General features: G+C 38.3%; 1 protein-coding gene across 1 annotated transcript in view; it reads right to left on the minus strand.

Moving 5' to 3' along the window:
• Positions 1 to 400: 400 nt before the first annotated feature.
• The window catches only part of C6 (complement C6), a 71511-nt gene continuing 52582 nt past the window's right edge, over positions 401 to 19329 (minus strand). Inside the window, exons 16-18 of the mRNA XM_049767678.1 lie at positions 17029 to 17119; positions 13885 to 14126; positions 401 to 948 (exon numbers count right to left, since the gene is read on the minus strand). Of these exons, the coding sequence (XP_049623635.1) occupies positions 767 to 948; positions 13885 to 14126; positions 17029 to 17119 (515 nt within the window). The 3' untranslated portion in view covers positions 401 to 766. The remainder of the gene's footprint in view (positions 949 to 13884; positions 14127 to 17028; positions 17120 to 19329) is intronic.

A 19329-nucleotide genomic window follows, 5' to 3' on the forward strand; every position in this document is an offset into this window, starting at 1 on the left:
CAAGGCAAACAGCTTACCTGCTATACTATCATTCCAGCTTTCACCCATCAAATTTTAACTTTAAAAGATTAAAGAGATACGTTACCTGAGGGAAAATGAATCCTTTCCTTTATCTTTTTCCTTAGAGGATGAATTATTTCCTTTGAAATTCTTGAACAAGTTTAAGCTTAATAATAGAATTCACCCTTTCATATATTATTTTATCCTTGTATTTGCTATAGCAAATATTATCAATATAAAATATATTACATCACTTATTTCATATATGTGTTTTCCCCTCTTACACATGAGTTCTAAGGAAGATAAGGCTGAGCCTTTAGCACCATATATAATTTTGGTGCATTGTAGACACTCATAGTATTTATTAAATGAACACATTAAGTTGTGTTTTAAGAATATGTTCCACAAGTTGTAGATTTGCCTGTTTGTTTATTTAATGAAAAAAGTTATGATTTTGTTTCTTTTTATTGAGAGAATACTTGGTACCGCAGACCCTATAAAATCCTCAGAAATCCAATTTTTATCATGCAACATAAACAGAAGAATTTACTACATTGATCTAAATATTATTACCTCAAGAGCATGCTAGGGCTTTATGTCCTAAAGTAGATAAGGGAGACTAAGACAGGAAAGGCTGGGCAGAATAATTATATAAAAATAACAATTTTTGTCAATAGCTTCTAGGCATGCCAGCCTAGCATCACTATGGTAGACTATTCTTTGTAGGAGATATGTTTGGATGTAAATATGTTTATCAGTAATTGTGTTAGGTCAAACACCTCCCCAAATTCAGTATTTCCAATTTTCGGTTGGCACATCTCACAGCTCCTACTTCACAGATGTTCAATGTTTTCTTTGTCATTGATGACCCCATTTTGACACAGTAGAGTTGGTTTCCACCTTTCAGACACTGGGAGGGTAGTAGGCAGATACATTTGGAAGAGGAAGCTGAAATGAGAGAAATAGGGACAGTGTGACTCACCACATTACTCTATGGTTTTGCTTTTCACTAATGGAGTGGCAAGTTCATTTTCCTTGCATATTAGCTGTCAACTAGCTAGAGAAGGATTTCAGTTGTGGGAAGTCTGGCTCATTGTTTAAAACAGTTTGCTGAAGAACAGGAGACATTTAACTATGCAGATAATATTACTCTCCAGGTTAGTGGAAAGGACAAATGGTAAGGACTTTCTCAGGTGATTATATCTTAAATACACTGAGCAAGATTATTTTCAGACTACCAACACTAAGAGGCTCTTCCTACTACCTCCGTTTCATCTTCTAACACTCAGTTATCATGCTTTCAGCTTTATGAAATTCTCCAAGCCTGACGATATTTATCTTTCTTAGAGACTTTATTAGATACTGCCTTGCATTTAGGTTATTCATGCAGTTATTGTGTAAAGTTACTCATCTAACCATTGCAAGGAATTTCAGAATACAAAGGCTGCTTGATCTTCAGACAAAATGCCATTTCTGGTACAGTGATTTTCACACTTTGGATATTGACCTGATGTTTGCAGAATCAGTTTTATCCTTTTATTGTTTCGTGGTAGATTATACTCTAAATACTAATGCTTTAGACCTACTACTGTTTTCTTTAGCTCTATCACTTATGCTTAGACTTTTTGTATTTTATTTATCCTTGTTATATTCTTATTATTTATTTTTCTTTTTTCAGTAAACACTGTTAGAACTGTTTCTTTGAAGTTTTCTTCACTCATTTACATAGTTTTGTTGCATTTAGATATTTTCCTCCCAGGGTTTTGTTTTGTTACATAAACCACCATTTGTAGTCTATTACTCTCTCTTAATTTTTTAACACTATATATTAATTTAGTGGGTTGAATTAAATTGTTTTGTGTAGAATAACAGCCCTGGATGGAGCTGGATGGTGATGGATGGTGATGGAGGGTGAAGCCTTTCTCTGCAGGCCCAGACCACGCGTCTGCAACTCTGTCCAGCTGGTGGGTCTGAGGGTTCAAGGTGGTGGCGAGGAAGACTCACATCAGTTAGGTTTCAGGAGACATCAGCTTTATTCAAGGTCCTAGCCAACAGGTGTGGCTTCTACCATATTTAAGCATGCTCTCTTCAGCTTGCCCTGCATCTTAACTTGTCTCCACCATCTCCTCTCCTCCTGCTCCTTCTCTCTTGATCAATCTCTCTCAATCTCCCAATCAATCTTCCTCCTGCCCCTGAGGCAAATCTTTTTGTTACTTACCAAAGACCCCTCCCAGAAATGGGCAGGTCTTACTAGCAGGTGAAGTTACAAAGGAAGAATGGGGATGGGGGTAACCGTTTTGTTGCCTTAACTTTATATGCCAGCCATACATTTATTCTACAGTTAAGAATCCAACATCTCTGTTTAACATAATGCAGAATGTAATCTACCTTGTTTGCCCAGAATTCTAGACTATCTGGTAAAGACTATTAGTTCTTCGAGTGACTATAACTCTGTGCAGAGATAGAGTAGGAGATAAGGTACTAGAAGGCAGAATTTTGCTATTGGAATAATAAACTCAAATCTTCCTAGGGGATATTAGTATTCAAGTTCAGGGGGAAATTTGCAACCATCTTTGTTTCTTGGTCAAAATTTCCCCAGAAGCCTCAGGCAAACATTAACAATCAACTTTAGTCTACAGAGTCTGCAACTTCTACTCTCTGTACCAGGAATGCAGATAGAAAAGTAGAATAATATATGAACTGTGGGTTCAAACTGCAGATAAAACACATTCACAGTGGAGCTGGTGCGATAGCAAAGCAGATAGGGCATTTGCCTTGAATGCAGCTGACAAGGTTTGATTCCCAACATCCTATATGGTCCCCAGGACACTGCCAGGAGTAATTTCTGAGCGCAGAACCAGGAGTAACTCTTGAGCATTGCCAAGTGTGACAAAACAAATAAACAAACAAAAACCACCATAGTTGCAGAAACTCTCAGGTTCTGTAGATGGAATCAATAAAAATCTGGATGCCCTTTTGTGTTTGTTTCAATCTTCTCTGAGATTGTGGCCTTGGAACATAGGGAGTGTGTGTGTGTGTGTGTGTGTGTGTGTGTGAGAGAGAGAGAGAGAGAGAGAGAGAGAGAGAGTGTGTGTGTGTGTGTGTGTATGTATACAATCACTCAAGCACTTTAGGTAAATATAATCCCAGTGACCCCAGGAGTGGGTGGGGTGGGAGCTGTGTTTCATAGGAGCATATCCACAGATGCAAAAAGAAAACTCTTGGGAAGGGCTAGTGTGACTTCACTGTGTTTCATTTTTGAACAAGTATCCTGCTATGAAGTTTTTAATCTTAAACAATTCACAAATTCCCTTTGAATATGGCACTTTAATGTCCTTAAGTGTCATATTTTCATATATAATGATCACTCTTAAGTTTTGGTGAGAATTTAAAAGTTAGCCTGCATCAGACATTATAGATAGAAATATAATATAAAAATCTTTATGTAAAGCAATCTCATATATAGTGTCAATAAAAACCATTTAAAATTAGACTGATCTATTAAGTCTATTCTAAGGTACATTTTAAGATTATTCTTTTTTTATTTTTTGGTTTTGGGGTCACACCTGGTGGTGCTCAAGGGTTATTCCTGGATCTGCACAGAAATTATTTTTGGCAGGCTTGGTAGACCATATGGGATGCTGGGGATTGAACCCAGGTCATCTCATACAAGGCAAACATTCAGCCCCAAAGAAATCAATCTTAGATTATAGATTTACCTCTGATAATTTTTTGTTTAAATTAGCAAAGTATTGGGAAAATTCTGCTTTCAATCAAAGTGAAATAAGTCACAAAATATCCAAATAAATTTATGTTTACATTAAAAATTTGTGGTTGGATAATATGCAATGACATGAAAATAGTTTTATAATGAGTTAATAAAAACCTAGAAATATGTCAAATAAAAATAAAATATGATTTTTTACTATACCTTGAAATAATTGTTCTACTATTATCAAGAACACTTATGAGGGAAGGGAGATTCTAGAAACTTTTAAATTTTATATAACAATTAAAATTACACCATGTTGATAACTCACTCTCAAGAAATCTTGAGAATACCCTCCTTGACTTGACAAGTAGCTCACCAGGCTGCTTTCTGACAATGAGAGATAAAGCCTCTAGATTAGGGGTCCTTCTATTGACTTGAATTCCAGTGCTTCTTGGAGCATCTATTTGATCCAGGCAGAGGAGAAATAGAGGATCCAAAGAAGTTTCCGCAAGGATGAAATAGTACCTTCATGAGAAATCATGTCTGTTTTCAGAATAACATTGTAAATAACAATCATAACCCTGACTGGTCCTGGGCACTGCAAAGGACTTTAAAAATTTTGAGGATGGAGGGACCCCGGCGGGCCGGCTGGAGGAGTGAGTGAGGGAATTTCTGTCTCTTTGCGCCGGTGTTTGGGTCGGACCCTTTGGCGGGCCGGCTGGAGAAGTGAGTGAGGGAATTTCTGTCTCTTAACGCCGGTGTCTGGGTCGGACCCTTTCCCCAGGGACCCCGGCGGGCCGGCTGGAGGAGTGAGTGAGGGAATTTCTGTCTCTTTGCGCCGGTGTCTGGGTCGGACCCTTTCCCCAGGGACCCCGGCTGGCCGGCTGGAGGAGTGAGTGAGGGAATTTCTGTCTCTTTGCGCCGGTGTCTGGGTCGGACCCTTTCCCCAGGGACCCCGGCGGGCCGGCTGGAGGAGTGAGTGAGGGAATTTCTGTCTCTTTGCGCCGGTGCTTGGGTCGGACCCTTTGGCGGGCCGGCTGGAGGAGTGAGTGAGGGAATTTCTGTCTCTTTGCGCGCGGCATTTGGGACGGACCCTTCCCCAAGGAACCCCTGCGGGCCAGCCGGAGAGGGTTGAGTGACTCCCTTCCCCCAGGTGGGTGACTAGAAAGTCAAGTTGAGCGACCCGAACAGACGGGAGAGATAGGGCCAGCCATCTGGACTCGCAGGGGAACTAGAGCAGTCCACCTCCCTGGACCCTGGAGTGGACCAGGGACTCCCCAAGGGTGAGGACAGAGCCTGAAGGGTTGGACTGAGGGAACCCTTCAAGGGAGGCGTGGAGGGGGCGGAGCTCCATTGACTCCCAGAGAAAGGAGGGGGGACTGAGAGCTAGGCTCAACAGCGCCAGTAACCATTGTGGCCAGGAGTGGAACTGCACCGCTGACAGAAATAAGGAGCAGAAAGGGACAAGACCCACAGCAGGAAGGCTGCACTCTAGGTAGCAAAGGGGAGGAGAAAGGGCTAGGCCCAACAAACTCACCCAACAGGCCCCTCTAGAAACACCTTCAGGAAGGGGACCAAAGCAGGCCAAAATTAGAAGCCAAAGCACTCCAAAATACACCATTAAATACAAAGAACAATGCGTAAAGCAAGGAAATCGCTAATAACTGGAGACACCATGACAAACCCTATCAAATTTCCAAGTCCACCAAAGCGCACAGATCCACGGGAAGAAGACCTAAAAGCAGTCATGAGGAAGGAAATGCAAGAATTACTAAAAGAATTAAAAGAAACCCTAACAACCGAATATAAAAAATCCATGGACGAACGAATCAGCCAAATTAAAGAAGAAATGTCAAAGAACATGAGAGAGTCCATACAAAAAGAAGTGAAGGAATTAAAAGACAAGGTAACAAGCCTTACGAGCAGAAACACAGAGTTGGAGAAGCACATAGAAGAACTCGAAGGAAAACTGCAATCAAAAAATGATCAAGAAACCAACAAAGAAATAAAAGGCAAAGCACTGGAAGGAAAAATCCAATATCTAATCAACAAGGACAAAAGAAACAATCTAAGAATTGTGGGTATACCAGAAGGGGAGGAAATAGGGAAGGGGGTAGAACAGGTAGTCGGGGAGATAATAACAGAGAACTTTCCCACCCTCTGGAAAGACAATTCAGGACAAATCCAAGAAGTCAAGAGAGTCCCTAATAAAGTAGACCCCAATAAACCCACACCAAGACACATAATAATCCAAATGGCAAAAAACAAAGAGAAAGAGGAACTCCTGAAAGCAATAAGGGAGAAAAAAAAAACTCAAGTACAAAGGAAAGGACATAAGAATCAAACCAGATCTCCCATTTGAAATAATTCAAGCAAGAAGACAGTGGAATGACATATTTAAACGACTGAATGAAAGAAATTTCCAACCCAGGGTCCAATACCCAGCAAAACTATCATTCATATGGGAGGGCAGACTAAAAACATTCTCAAACATGAATGAACTTGAACTATTTGTGCAAACTAAGCCGATCCTAAGCGACTTACTCAGAGAAGAATTACACAATCCAAACCCCCGATTGTAACAACAACCACTCCACACAATACAACTGTACAACAGTCCTCTCTATCAATAATTTCCCTAAATGTAAACGGACTAAACTCTCCAATTAAAAGACACATAGTAGAGAACTGGGTTAGGAAAAATAAACCGGACTTCTGCTGTCTGCAAGAAACACACCTACAGCTACAGGATAAGCACAGGCTTAGAATAAAAGGATGGAAAGTAATTATTCAGGCCAATGGAAAACAAAAAAGAGCAGGGACAGCCATTCTTATATCAGACCAAATTGTATTCAACCTCAAGAAAGTGATCAGAGACAAAGAGGGTCACTACTTACTGGTCAGGGGAACATTAGATCAAGAAACACTAACCCTGGTCAACATCTATGCACCTAATGTAGAGTCACCAAAATATGTGAGGCAACTACTGGCAAACCTGGAGAAACACATGAAGGGAATTGTGATAATAGTAGGGGACCTCAATACTCCACTATCACCACTGGACAGATCCTCCAAGCAGAAAAATAGCAAAGAAATAAGAGCTCTAAATGAAAAATTAGAAGATTTAGGGCTAACAGACTTATATAGAGCCCTCCATCCCCAGAAAGCAGAATACACATTCTTCTCAAACCCACATGGAACCTTCTCCAGAATAGACCATGTCTTAGGATACAAAGCCAACCTATGTAAGATCACAAAGGAAAGGATCATTAGAAGTACCATTTCAGATCACTATGCAACAGAGCTTAAAATTGATGTCAAGAAGAAGCAATGGAGGAAAACTAATACCTGGAGACTAAACAACATGCTACTTAACAACAGCTGGATCAAAGAACAACTCAAGGAAGAAATAAAAAGATTCCTTGAGACAAATGACAATGAAGAGACAACATGTCAAAATCTATGGGACACAGCAAAAGCAGTAATTAGGGGGAAACTCATAGCAATACAGGCCTATGTCAAGAAACAGGAAAACAACAAAACCAACAGTTTAAAAGATCACCTCAAAGAATTGGAACAACAGCAACAGAGAAATCCAACCACAACCAGAAGGCAAGAAATAATAAAAACCAGAGCAGAAATAAACAACATCGAAACTAAGAAAACAATACAAAAAATCAATGAGACCAGGAGTTGGTTTTTCGAAAAAATAAACAAGATAGACAAACCATTGGCAAGATTCACCAAAAAAAAGAGGGAAAACACCCAAATCACTAGGATCACAAATGAAAGGGGAGAGATTACAACAGAACCCCAAGAAATACAACATATCATGAGATCATATTATGAACAACTATACTCAACTAGGCTAGAGAACCCAGTAGAAATCGACAGATTCTTGGACAAACACCCTCCTCCAAGACTGGAAAAGGAAGATCTAGAAAGTCTAAACAGACCAATCACTTCAGAGGAAATTGAAGAGGTAATTAAAAAACTCCCTAAGAACAAATGCCCAGGCCCAGATGGATTTACAGGTGAATTCTATCAAACATTTAAAGAAGACCTATTACCACTGTTCCAAAGGCTTTTCCAAACCATAGAAAAAACAGGAATCCTCCCCAACTCCTTTTATGAGGCTAATATCACACTCATTCCCAAAGAAGGCAAAGACACCACCAAAAAAGAAAACTACAGACCAATCTCACTAATGAACATAGATGCAAAGATACTCAACAAAATCTTAGCAAACCGAATCCAACACTTCATCAAAAAGATCATACATCACGACCAAGTGGGTTTCATACCAGGAATGCAAGGTTGGTTCAACATACGCAAATCAATAAACATGATACATCACATCAACAACATGAAAGACAAAAACCACATGATCATATCAATCGATGCTGAGAAGGCATTTGACAAAATCCAACATCCTTTCATGTTAAAGACACTCAGCAAAATAGGGTTAGAAGGAACCTTCCTCAAGATAGTTACAGCTATTTATGAAAAGCCTACAGCCAACATTATACTTAATGGCGAGAAACTAGAAGCATTCCCACTAAGGTCAGGAACTAGGCAAGGCTGTCCACTCTCTCCACTCTTATTCAATATAACCTTAGAAGTCCTAGCAATAGCAATCCGACAAGAGAAGGGAATCAAAGGAATTCAAGTAGGGAAAGATGAACACAAGCTAGCTCTATTTGCCAACGATATGATGATATACATCAAAAACCCTAAAGAGTCCACAGTAAAACTCCTAGAAACAATCAACCAATACAGCAAAGTGGCTGGATACAAAGTCAATACACAAAAGACAGTAGCGTTTCTATATACAAACAATGAAGTTGAGGAGAGAGAGATTAAAAATACAATCCCATTTAAGATAGTATCAAAAAATATCAAGTATCTAGGAATAAACCTTACAAGAGAAGTGAAAGACCTTTACCAGGGAAACTTCAAAACACTTCAGAAAGTAATTGAAGAAGATCTAAAGAAATGGAAGAACATCCCATGCTCATGGATAGGTAGAATTAACATAGTCAAAATGACTATCTTACCCAAACTTCTATATAGATTTAATGCAATCCCTATCCAAATTCAGACACAATTCTTTAAAGAAATAGAACAATCAATCACAAAATTCATCTGGAACCACAAAAGATCCAGGATAGCCAAACACATACTGAAAAACAAGAAGCTGGGAGGCATCTCCTTACCTAACTTGAAACTATACTATAAAGCCATAGTAATTAAAACAGCATGGTACTGGAACAGAGACAGGAGCTCAGACCAGTGGATCAGAACAGAATTCCCAGACATAAACCCCCAGATATACAGCCAACTAATATTTGATAAAAGAGGCAAGAATCTGAAATGGAACAAAGAAAGCCTATTCAACAAATGGTGTTGGTACAACTGGAAAACCACATGTACGAAAGTGAAAATTGACCCATACCTCACTCCTTATACAAAAGTCAACTCAAAATGGATCAAAGACCTTGAAATCAGACCTGAATCTATAAAGTTTATCGAGAATAAAATAGGCAGAACACTCGAAGACCTATATATCTAAAAGGTCTTTGTGAACGGAGCACCAATGGCAAGAACGTTAGCATCAAATATAAACAAATGGGACTACATCAAACTAAAAAGCTTCTGCATGGCAAAAGAAACCCTACTTAATACAAGAAGACAGCTAACAGAATGGGAAAAAATCTTTTCACTTGACATATCAGATAAAGGGCTGATATCTAGAACATACAAAGCACTCAGAAAGCTGAGCCCCTCAAAACCAAATAAAGCCATAGAAAAATGGGGAAATGAAATGAATAGACACTTCTCTGAGGAAGACAGAAGGCTGGCCAACAAACACATGAAAACATGCTCACCTTCACTCATCATCAGGGAGATCCAAATCAAGACAACAATGAGATACCACCTTACACCAGTGAGGTTGGCTCACATCAAAAATAATGGAAACAACCTTTGTTGGCGAGGATGCGGTATGAAAGGAACTCTCATCCACTGCTGGTGGGAATGCCCCCTAGTCCAACATCTATGGAGAAAAGTCTGGAGAGTGCTCAAAGAACTCAGAATTGATCTGCCATTTGACCCAGCAATTGCTCTACTAGGCATATACCCACAAGATGGAAGGACATTCATTCCAAAATATATATGCACCCCACTATTTATTGCAGCACTCAGTATAATAGCCAAATCTTGGAACCAACCTCGATGTCCAACAACAGATGAATGGATCATTAAGATGTGGTACATATACACAATGGAATATTACATGGCAGTCAGAAACGATACAATCACAGACTTTGCAGCAACATGGATGGACCTAGATCATGTTATGTTAAACGAAGTAAGTCAGAAGACAAAAGATAAACACAGAATGGTAGCACTATTCTGAAACACCTAGAACACATAGTTTATACACAACTAAATCCTATCAAATAACAGGGTAGAAACTCCGAACACTGTAATAGTCAGCATAGACGTGGGAGCAGTGTCCAAAATACATGAAAAAGGAACAACGCAAACTCTTGACTACACATTATACCACAAAGAAAACAGCAACAACAGAAATGGCAGCATAGAGAGAACAGGTATGTAATCAGACTTCTACAACAAACGTCCACAATAATCCCTTAGAGTTCATATACAGGAACACAAGTATAGAACACCAAGGGAAATCACGGACTACAATGGCAACATACCATAACACTACCTTTTAATACCTTTATCTTACTATACTTTAAATAACCTCTCAGCTTTTCTGCCCACAGGTGCCCTTGGATACAAAGGGCGGACAAACTAAGGTGGCAACTCGGGATACCACACGGGATACCATACCTTGCTTGCACTATGAGATGGCCACAAGAAAACTCTTTAACATACACTTTATCTTTAGGTAATACCTTCATTTAGGAATTGAAGCACGTGACCAGTCAGACCACTGAAGCAGTACCTGAGACGTACAGACTTAAACTACAGGCTCTATTCTTCGAACACATTCAATCAAACCAGCATTCCCTTGCTATTCTCTCCCCTCTTCTCACTACTTTTTTTTTTCTTCTTCTATTCTGCTCATTACTTTTCTCCCTTTCTCCCCCCCTTTTCTCTCTAAGGTATTTTCTCTTTTCTCTCCCTTCAAACCCTTCCCATACACCTTCCCCTTTCCCCCCTCCGGAAATCCAACTATCCCCTCACCCCTCAATCCCATCCAGATCTCCCACCATATTAAAACTCTTCACCCCCAGTCCTTATTCTATTAGGCATCAAGATCGACCTCCTACCCAACGAACCAGTACCCAGCACCCAGGCGAGAGGACACCCAGATAAAAGCACACCTCGTCTCCTGAAAGAAAAGACAGCCAACTCCCCTATGGACTCATGCTGCGAGGCCCTCCCGACCAACTCCCCCTAACACGAACTGCTCCTTGAAACCGGGCCTAGATCCAAAAGTATCCCCAATGCAAGAACTCTTCCAAGACCCCCCTGCCGCAAATATTTACCAATCTGAAGAAGGTCAGGGGGTGGGTTAGGAAGATGCCTGGGAACCCACACACCACAAGAAAAACCCAAAAGACAATGGGAAAAACTGTACTTCCAACATAGGCATAAGACCTGTAATACACCACCTCTTTACCTGCCCTCCCCCAAATGTAAGGTAGTCTTTTGCACCACTTTGGTCCCATAAAAATTTCGCTAACTCATTTTATTTCTTTTTTTTTAATTTATTTATTTATCTTTTTTTTTAAATGTTTGTCCTTCATATATATTTGTGAGCACATACAGTTTCAATCCCCCCCCCCTTTTTTTTTTCTTTTTTCGTTTTTTGGTAGGTGACCTGTGACTGTTATCCCATCAGTCCACCCACGAATACACAGACATTATAATGTAGCACCACTTCCCCCTACAAAGGCACACTAAGTAAAGGGGAAATTTCACATTTAAAAAAAAATTAAAAGAGAGCTCTTATCTACTAGAGATAGGAACTCATAGTTATTTAAAATATAGGGATATCTCCTGCCTTGAAAACATGTCATGTGGAATCAAATTAGACCTCAGGTGATTAGATACCATTCATCCAGCCTTGAACCCTGGATCTCCGACATAGAAACGGCACAGCTCTCCACAACAGCTGCAGGAAACAAACTCCATCCAGGACGGCCTTAATACGACGAGACCAACAACAAGGCCCAGCTCTAACATGATATCCTGACAACGGGGAAAATGCGATCATCTTGACCTTAGAGCAGATTAGCCTACCTTACCAACTAACGACAAGACAAAACCAGAAGTCTTGGCTCCCTTTGGTAGGACAAAAACCCAAGATCGGGATTTACAGATGACTGGCTGCTTGATCCACGACCAGACTGTATACATCTTGGGACCAATAAATAAGCCCTAGTTTAGGGTTTGAACTATGACCTGCACAAGAATCATGATCCCCAGCCCCAAAGATCCGGCAGAGACAATTGTAACGGAATGGGGCTTTTGGGAGCACAAAGAAAGACGCTATCCTAGGTGCCACCCTAGGCTCAGTGCAAAGACCAAGATCATCAACCACAGAAGATGGGTTAAAATGACACTGAGGTAACAGAACCTCTAGAACCACAAAGACTGACTTCATCATAAGTCCCACCTCAGGATCTATACAGATACTGAGACCTCTAAACACAGAGCAGAAGTCTTCCACACACCAAAGGAAAAAAAAAAGAAAAAAAACAAAACAAAAAAAAAAACAAAAAACACCACCGGGAAAGTAAAGGATCCTGAGCAATGTCTAGAGTTGATCCCATGACAGTATGCTCCAAGGACGGAGAAATCCCATATCTCTTAGGCCAAGTGAATTCTTTTTCGAATGACCCCAATATTTACTGTGCCAGTGCAGGAGGGAAAAAAACAAAAATACAAAAAGCACAAAACCTTGGTTATTTTTTTGATATAAATATATATATATTACCTTCATTTATTATTGTTATTATTATTTTTGATTTACCAATCTATTTTGGTCGATTTCTCTGTTTGGGTGTGATTATTGAAAGTGTAGTCCCCAATTATACTTATTTTTTTTATTTATTTATTTATTTTTTTTTCTCTTCCTTTCTTCTCTTTCGTTATGTGCTATGCCATGTTTCTTAATTCAAGACCATGGCGTGATTTTTGTTTGTCTGTTTTTGTTTTATTTTTTTCTACTTGTTTGTTTGTTTGTTTTGTCTGCTCTGTGTGGTGCTTATCGATATAGCTGGAGCCCTCACTGGATATTTGACACTTCTTTTGGTACTAGTGGAGTGTTTCACCTACTTTTTCTACATCTCCCAGATTGATGATGAGAGCCTTTAGAAGGACTCCGCCCATTTTCGGGGTATTAGACTCTTACCCCAGTTTATTGCTTTTTTCTCCTTCAAACAAAACCACGCAACTTGAACTAGCTAGTCCTGACTCCAGATAGAGGGGGAAATAAGGGAGGCATCAGGACCAAACAGGTGCAAGACTACTAAGTAGTGGGTTAGATACAGAGGGGACCACATATTCTAGCCGCCCTGGGGTGAGGGAAAAGGAAAAGGGAGGTAGGATAGAAACGGAGGCGTAGGGATGACAATTTGGCGATGGGAATCCCCTCTGATTTTATGTAAATATGTACCTAAAATATTATTGTCAACAATATGTAAGCCACTATGATCAAAATAAAAATTTATATTAAAAAAAATTTTGAGGATGTTGCTCGTACTAATTCATATCATGTTAGAGCCCAAGTCCAAGCTAAGGGCATTCTACTTAGAAGGCACTTCTAATCCTTTTGAGTTCCAACTACCAGAGGAAAATTTAGAAAGTTGTAAATAAATAAAAGTTTTCAGAGCTGGAAAAATATACCCGAAGCCTAAGGTTAGGGTGGGCGCTGTTCTTACTGGGGCATCAATGGTTTTATGGATTTTCTATGTAGAGAAAAAAGATTTATATTAACCTGGTTAAGTTAATTATTTTTAACTGTGGTGAATTTTATTTTTTATTTGTGATTAAATTGTTTGATGACTAAGAGGAATTACTATTAATTGAGGAAAGTTTATTTTTCAGGAAAGTTTACAAATACAAATACTATAGTATTGAGATGAAGTTTTAGTGAAAGCATTTGGTATATCACTACCACTAGAGCTTACCTGAACATTTTTCCCAGTCGTAGCAAGTGTCATAGCCACAAGTTTCTTTCTTTGTGCTATTGGATGAAAGTTTTATTCTTTCCAGACCCCATTCTAATGGTAGACCATCTTGGCAGGAACCAGTATTTAGAAAATGAAGTTTCTGATTATTTAAACATCTCTCAGCCAAAAACTTACAAGCAGTTGAGGAAAAGTATTGGCTAGAGATATTATCAAGTACACAGAGGTCTTCTGAATAGTGACTGCACAAGAGGAGAAAGAGAGCATTGATTTTTTGAGACTGGCATAAAAGAGATGGCATGCAACCAACTTAATATATAAACAAAATATTCTCTCTCAAGATGCCCCCATTTTTCTTTTTGTTATCAGGCCTTCAATTTTTTTTTTGTCACACCGGGTAGTGTTCAGGGTATACTGCTGGCTTTTTGCTCAGAAATCGCTCCTGGCAGGCTCAGGGTACCATATGGAAGGCTGGGATTTGAACCACTGTCCTTCTGCATGCAAGGCAAATGCCCTACCTCCATGCTATCTCTCCAGTCCCAGGCCTTCATTTTTTTTTATGCCTTAGTATTCAACTTTCTGGAATTTTAATCTTCGTATTATTTCCAATTGCTTTTTAATTAAAGTCCAAATTTCAAACTAGCAATCAATATTTTCTTGTAATCTGAATAATAAATTTTTTCTAGATTTTTTTCACCCTTTAAAATAATTCTTTATGATTGGACAATTTTATTAATTAATTTTATAATTTTACAAAATTATTCTCATATTCATTTCATGCCTTGCTTTGTCAGTATTTGCATGTTCTTAATTCTCCATTTTTGTGTGTCCAACTTGGTTTTTGATCCTAGCTCTGCTTTGAAAGGAAACCTAATTGATCCAGACATGAAGGTCTACACTAATACTCTTTTACTATGATCTTAGAGTCTTACACTATGATATAGTTTGCACTGTGGTTAATAACATAAAATTCTTTGTCATTGATTGGGCAACTTGATATGTAAGCACCTGCATGTGTCTTGCTATTAAGAGTCACAAGCTCCCATAATACCTCTCTTGCTGAGAAAAATAGATTTTGATATTCTAAATATGATATTTGCCTCCAATGTCAATGTTGCACTTAATAACCAGTGCACCAGTTTCTCTTGATATTCTAAATATAATATTTGTCTCCGATGTCAGTTTTATACTTAATAACCAGTGTACCAGCTTGCAAAATTATTTTCTGGAATTAGAATCCATAAAAAATAGCTACTTTCTAAAGTCAGAGAACTTAAGCTGTGGGACCAGCCACTTTTACAAACATCTTTAATAGTGTATATAAAGACAGACATAAAGAGAGACCAGAAAGGTTTCAAAGTACTAAAAAAAATTCTGAAGGAGGGATGGGGAAATGTGGGCACACCCAGTGATGGTCAGGGCTTACTCCTAGCTCTGAACTCACAGATCACTACTGGCATTGCTCAGGGACTATGTGGGATACTGGATTGAAACCGGATCAGCTGCATGTAAGGTAAGTCCTCTCCTCCTGCTGTACTATCCCTCTATTTCATGGAAGAACTAAAATTTAAATGATACCAGATTAAAATTTGTATCCTTATAGTTTGGTATTGCAAAGGTAAAAGGCAAGAGTTTCCTCTTAAATAGTCAATGCCAGTGTTAATAGTTAGAATATTTATTAAGCACATAGGGGTCTTCTGAATAATGGCTACTCTCTGTACTATTATTTCAGCCTGGTAGTCAACTTTAGAACTAATACGGGTGGGCCCAGATGGATAGCACAGCGGCGTTTGCCTTGCAAGCAGCCAATCCAGGACCAAAGGTGGTTGGTTCGAATCCCGGTGTCCCATATGGTCCCCCGTGCCTGCCAGGAGCTATTTCTGAGCAGACAGCCAGGAGTAAACCCTGAGCAATGCCAGGTGTGGCCCAAAAACCAAAAAAAAAAAAAAAAGAACTAATAAGGGTTACAAGTGAGGAAAATTTGGAGTCAGGCAGATATCTCAGCAGTAGCTATAATAGAATATAAATACTACAAATCCCCTAAATATTATTAGTGCAACCATGAGGTCTCTGATTATATATATATATATATATATATATATATATATATATATATATATATATATATATATAAACTTACAAAACTTACAAGGAGGTGATCTCCAGCACTGCAGGGACTGAGTATCATCCAGCCTGATTGACCAAATGTTAGCAAGAGAGGTTCATGGATCTCTTGATCTCTTGGGTGTCCTCCCCCTGCCTCTCTGACTCAACGTAGAGAATAGCATCTGGACACTGTTTATTAATGTCAAAACCAACATGTGCTTTTCCTTTTCTCAGTAACATATCTAATTTTATTTAAAATGAACAGCTGAACAATTAACCTTTTTACAGTCTTCCCCTAAGAGACAGGTGACCATGTGAATGAAAGGAAGTTCATGAGATTGAATCAGGTGATGGATTCATTTTTGGACCATGAACTAATTTTAAGTAAGGCAGATAAAGATCTGGATGAAGTCTAAGTTCTGCCTCAAGTGAGAAAATTAGTCTAGCCCTAGACTGCTTCCTCACATTTTTGTGCGATAGAAAAACAAAATGTGATTTTAGATTTGTCTGAAATTCTATTCATGCAAAACATTTATGACAATAAAGAGGAGATTACTAACTTGTCAAGGAAGTCACACAGGATATATCATATTTGTCCATGCTTTTCTCTTCACATAAAAGATTAAACAACTCACAACGTACATTTCTTGCACAAATGTGTGTATGATAAAGTAAAGGTCAAACAGCCCTCTTTTTCTACTCAAAGCTTTTGAAACTACATCTTATCCTACTATTCTCAAAAGGGGAGGAAGAAAGTTTTTGAATCACTGAGGCCAAAGTTTAAAACTGAACAAGAATAAGTATTGCCAAAATGAATTTGTTTTATACACAAAATTCATGTAAACTTAGAACTGGGCCAAGAGATAATAAAAGTTTACTACCCAGAAGAGAAGAAGAAATGAGAAAGTGTGTAGGAATTATGTCAAAAATATATGTGTTTCATATTTGTGATTTAGGAAGTCTAGTTCTTATATTTGTCTCTTTCCATTGGACTGGCTTTTTGAATTTCCCAAACACATCCTATACAGTAGTACTTACCTACAGTCTTCTTCTGGAGACATGCAAATACATCCTGATTCTGACTGTTTTTGTCCTGGTTGGCAATGTCCCTGTAATTTTGTCATAATATCTGAAACAGAAAAAAAGAAAGAAAGAAAGAAAAGAACAGTGTACAGCAGAAGCTTGAGGTAATAAATTCAAATTTAGGAGAAAAGATTCTTGTGAAATTTTTATTTATTTCTGCTGATTAGAATTACTTTTGCCTTTTCAAGATATATTTATGAAATATTCTAAATAAAATATTTTTTCTGGGTTCATTTTATGTTTACTTTTCTCAACACTAAATTTCTACTGTTTACAAAACTAAAGAAAATTGGATTGTTTTAATTGTTCAATTGTTTTTCAAATAGTCATTGATTACCCATGGTATTCTCAATACTTAACTGGTTCTAGGATAGAAAATTGAGTAAAATTTGAATTAGACAGATTCCTTTGAAAGAGCACCTAAAGTTTTGTGGGACAAAAAGTTATTCTCTCAACAAATGCTGTGATCTAAATTGAATCAATTTTGTTGTGTTATGAATGTTAAAGATAAAGTGTAATTAAGAAATTATATCGCTAGAAAAATTAGGAATAGTAAAATGAGAAGAGAAAAGGAAGAGTGTTCAAAGCAAAAAATAAACATCAGGCAAAAAAGTGTTCAAAAGAAAACCTGTGACTTTGCAAGAACTGAAAGATGGTTGCTCTGGCCTAAGGACAGAAATTCACTAAAAATTGTGGGTGAGGGTGAGATTCTGTAGTAAGAGAGAATAGCATGAAGTGCGCAGGAGAGTTGAGTTTTGAGGAATTCCAGCAGGGAATATTAAGAGGGACTGATAGAATTAGATGTTGTAAGGGGAGGCCCAGGAAAATATGCATGTGCAGAGGAAGATGAACACTGTTAAATGAATTGTTTCTGAGAACTCAGGAAAGATGAGAATCAAATATATCCATGACACTTAGCAATATGAATGTCATTTCTTCAACTTTGGTTGAAAGTCAAATTTGTATACAATAAGAATAAGTGAAGAAATTTTAATTTTTCCAAGTTTTAATTATTGCTACTTATTTTCTTGAGTCCAGTCTGTAGAATCTTACGATGAAAAACAAAATTACAAAAGCAACAGCACTCTATTTCTCTCTCTTCTTTAATAAAGCAAGAAAGTGAAATAAAAAAAATTTAGTGAGGCCCTGAGAAATAGCATAGCAGTAGGGCATTTGTCTTGCACGCAGCCGATCCAGGATGGACTGGAATTCTGGCATCCCATATGGTCTCCCATGCCTGCCAGAAGCTATTTCTGAACACAGAGCCAGGAGTAACCCCTGAACAATTTTAGTAAAAGAAAAAAATTTTGTAATATTTGTTTTGTTTTGTTTTACTGGACCTCACCCCACAGTACTCAGAGGTTACTCCCAGCTCTGCACTCAGGAATTACACCTAGCTGTGCATAGGGGGCCATCTGGGGATCAGAAATGGGTCAGTCACATGCAAGGGTAATGCCCTACCCACTGTATTATTTTTCCAGTCCTTCAATAAATTTTTTATTGAGTAAAATTTACTGAGAAAGATACGAGAAGTATATGTTCAAGAGGAAATAAGCAAAGATAGAGAAATATGTATTCAAGTGAGAATACATGCTTGAGAGAATAAGTCTAGCATGTGTGTGTTTTTGTGTGTGAATGAATTTAAAGGCAAGCAAGAAAAAACACACATTCATAAAATAATAGTAATAATGGATTCGTGAAAATAAGTGACAAATTGGGCACAAAGAAAATAAATTGGCAGTGGAGTTTGAGTTATTTATGAAAATAAAATCATGCAACACAAATATTTTCATTTTATTCTTTGATTCCGAAAACTGTAGATATGCTTATCTATATTTCAGGCTGTGCAGCTACAGCAGGAGGGTCTGACAGCAACTGCAAAGAATTAGGCAATTGTCCACTTTAATAAACAGTCCTATTGTGGGATTTTTGCCTCTAAATTTTCATTTTCTCATACACATAATGGCTTTTATCTCAGAAATATAAATCTCCCAGATTCAAATGTCTTTTTTTTTTTTTCAAAGAAGTTAGGACTCACCATATGCTCTGACAAACAAAGATTTGCCACATTAAACTGTGGGTTTAGGGGTCAGAAAAATTGTATGATACTTGTTTTGTATACCGCCAACCTGGATTCAATACCATACTCAACACCTCTTAGGGTCCCTCCCCTCCATCCTTAGCACAACCTGGAGTAATCCCTGTGCACAGTCAGCCCTGAGTACCAAGAGTGTTTCTCCCCACTCCATGAAAGAA

Source organism: Suncus etruscus, chromosome 2, assembly GCF_024139225.1.
Source record: "Suncus etruscus isolate mSunEtr1 chromosome 2, mSunEtr1.pri.cur, whole genome shotgun sequence".
Taxonomy (NCBI): Eukaryota; Metazoa; Chordata; class Mammalia; order Eulipotyphla; family Soricidae; genus Suncus; species Suncus etruscus.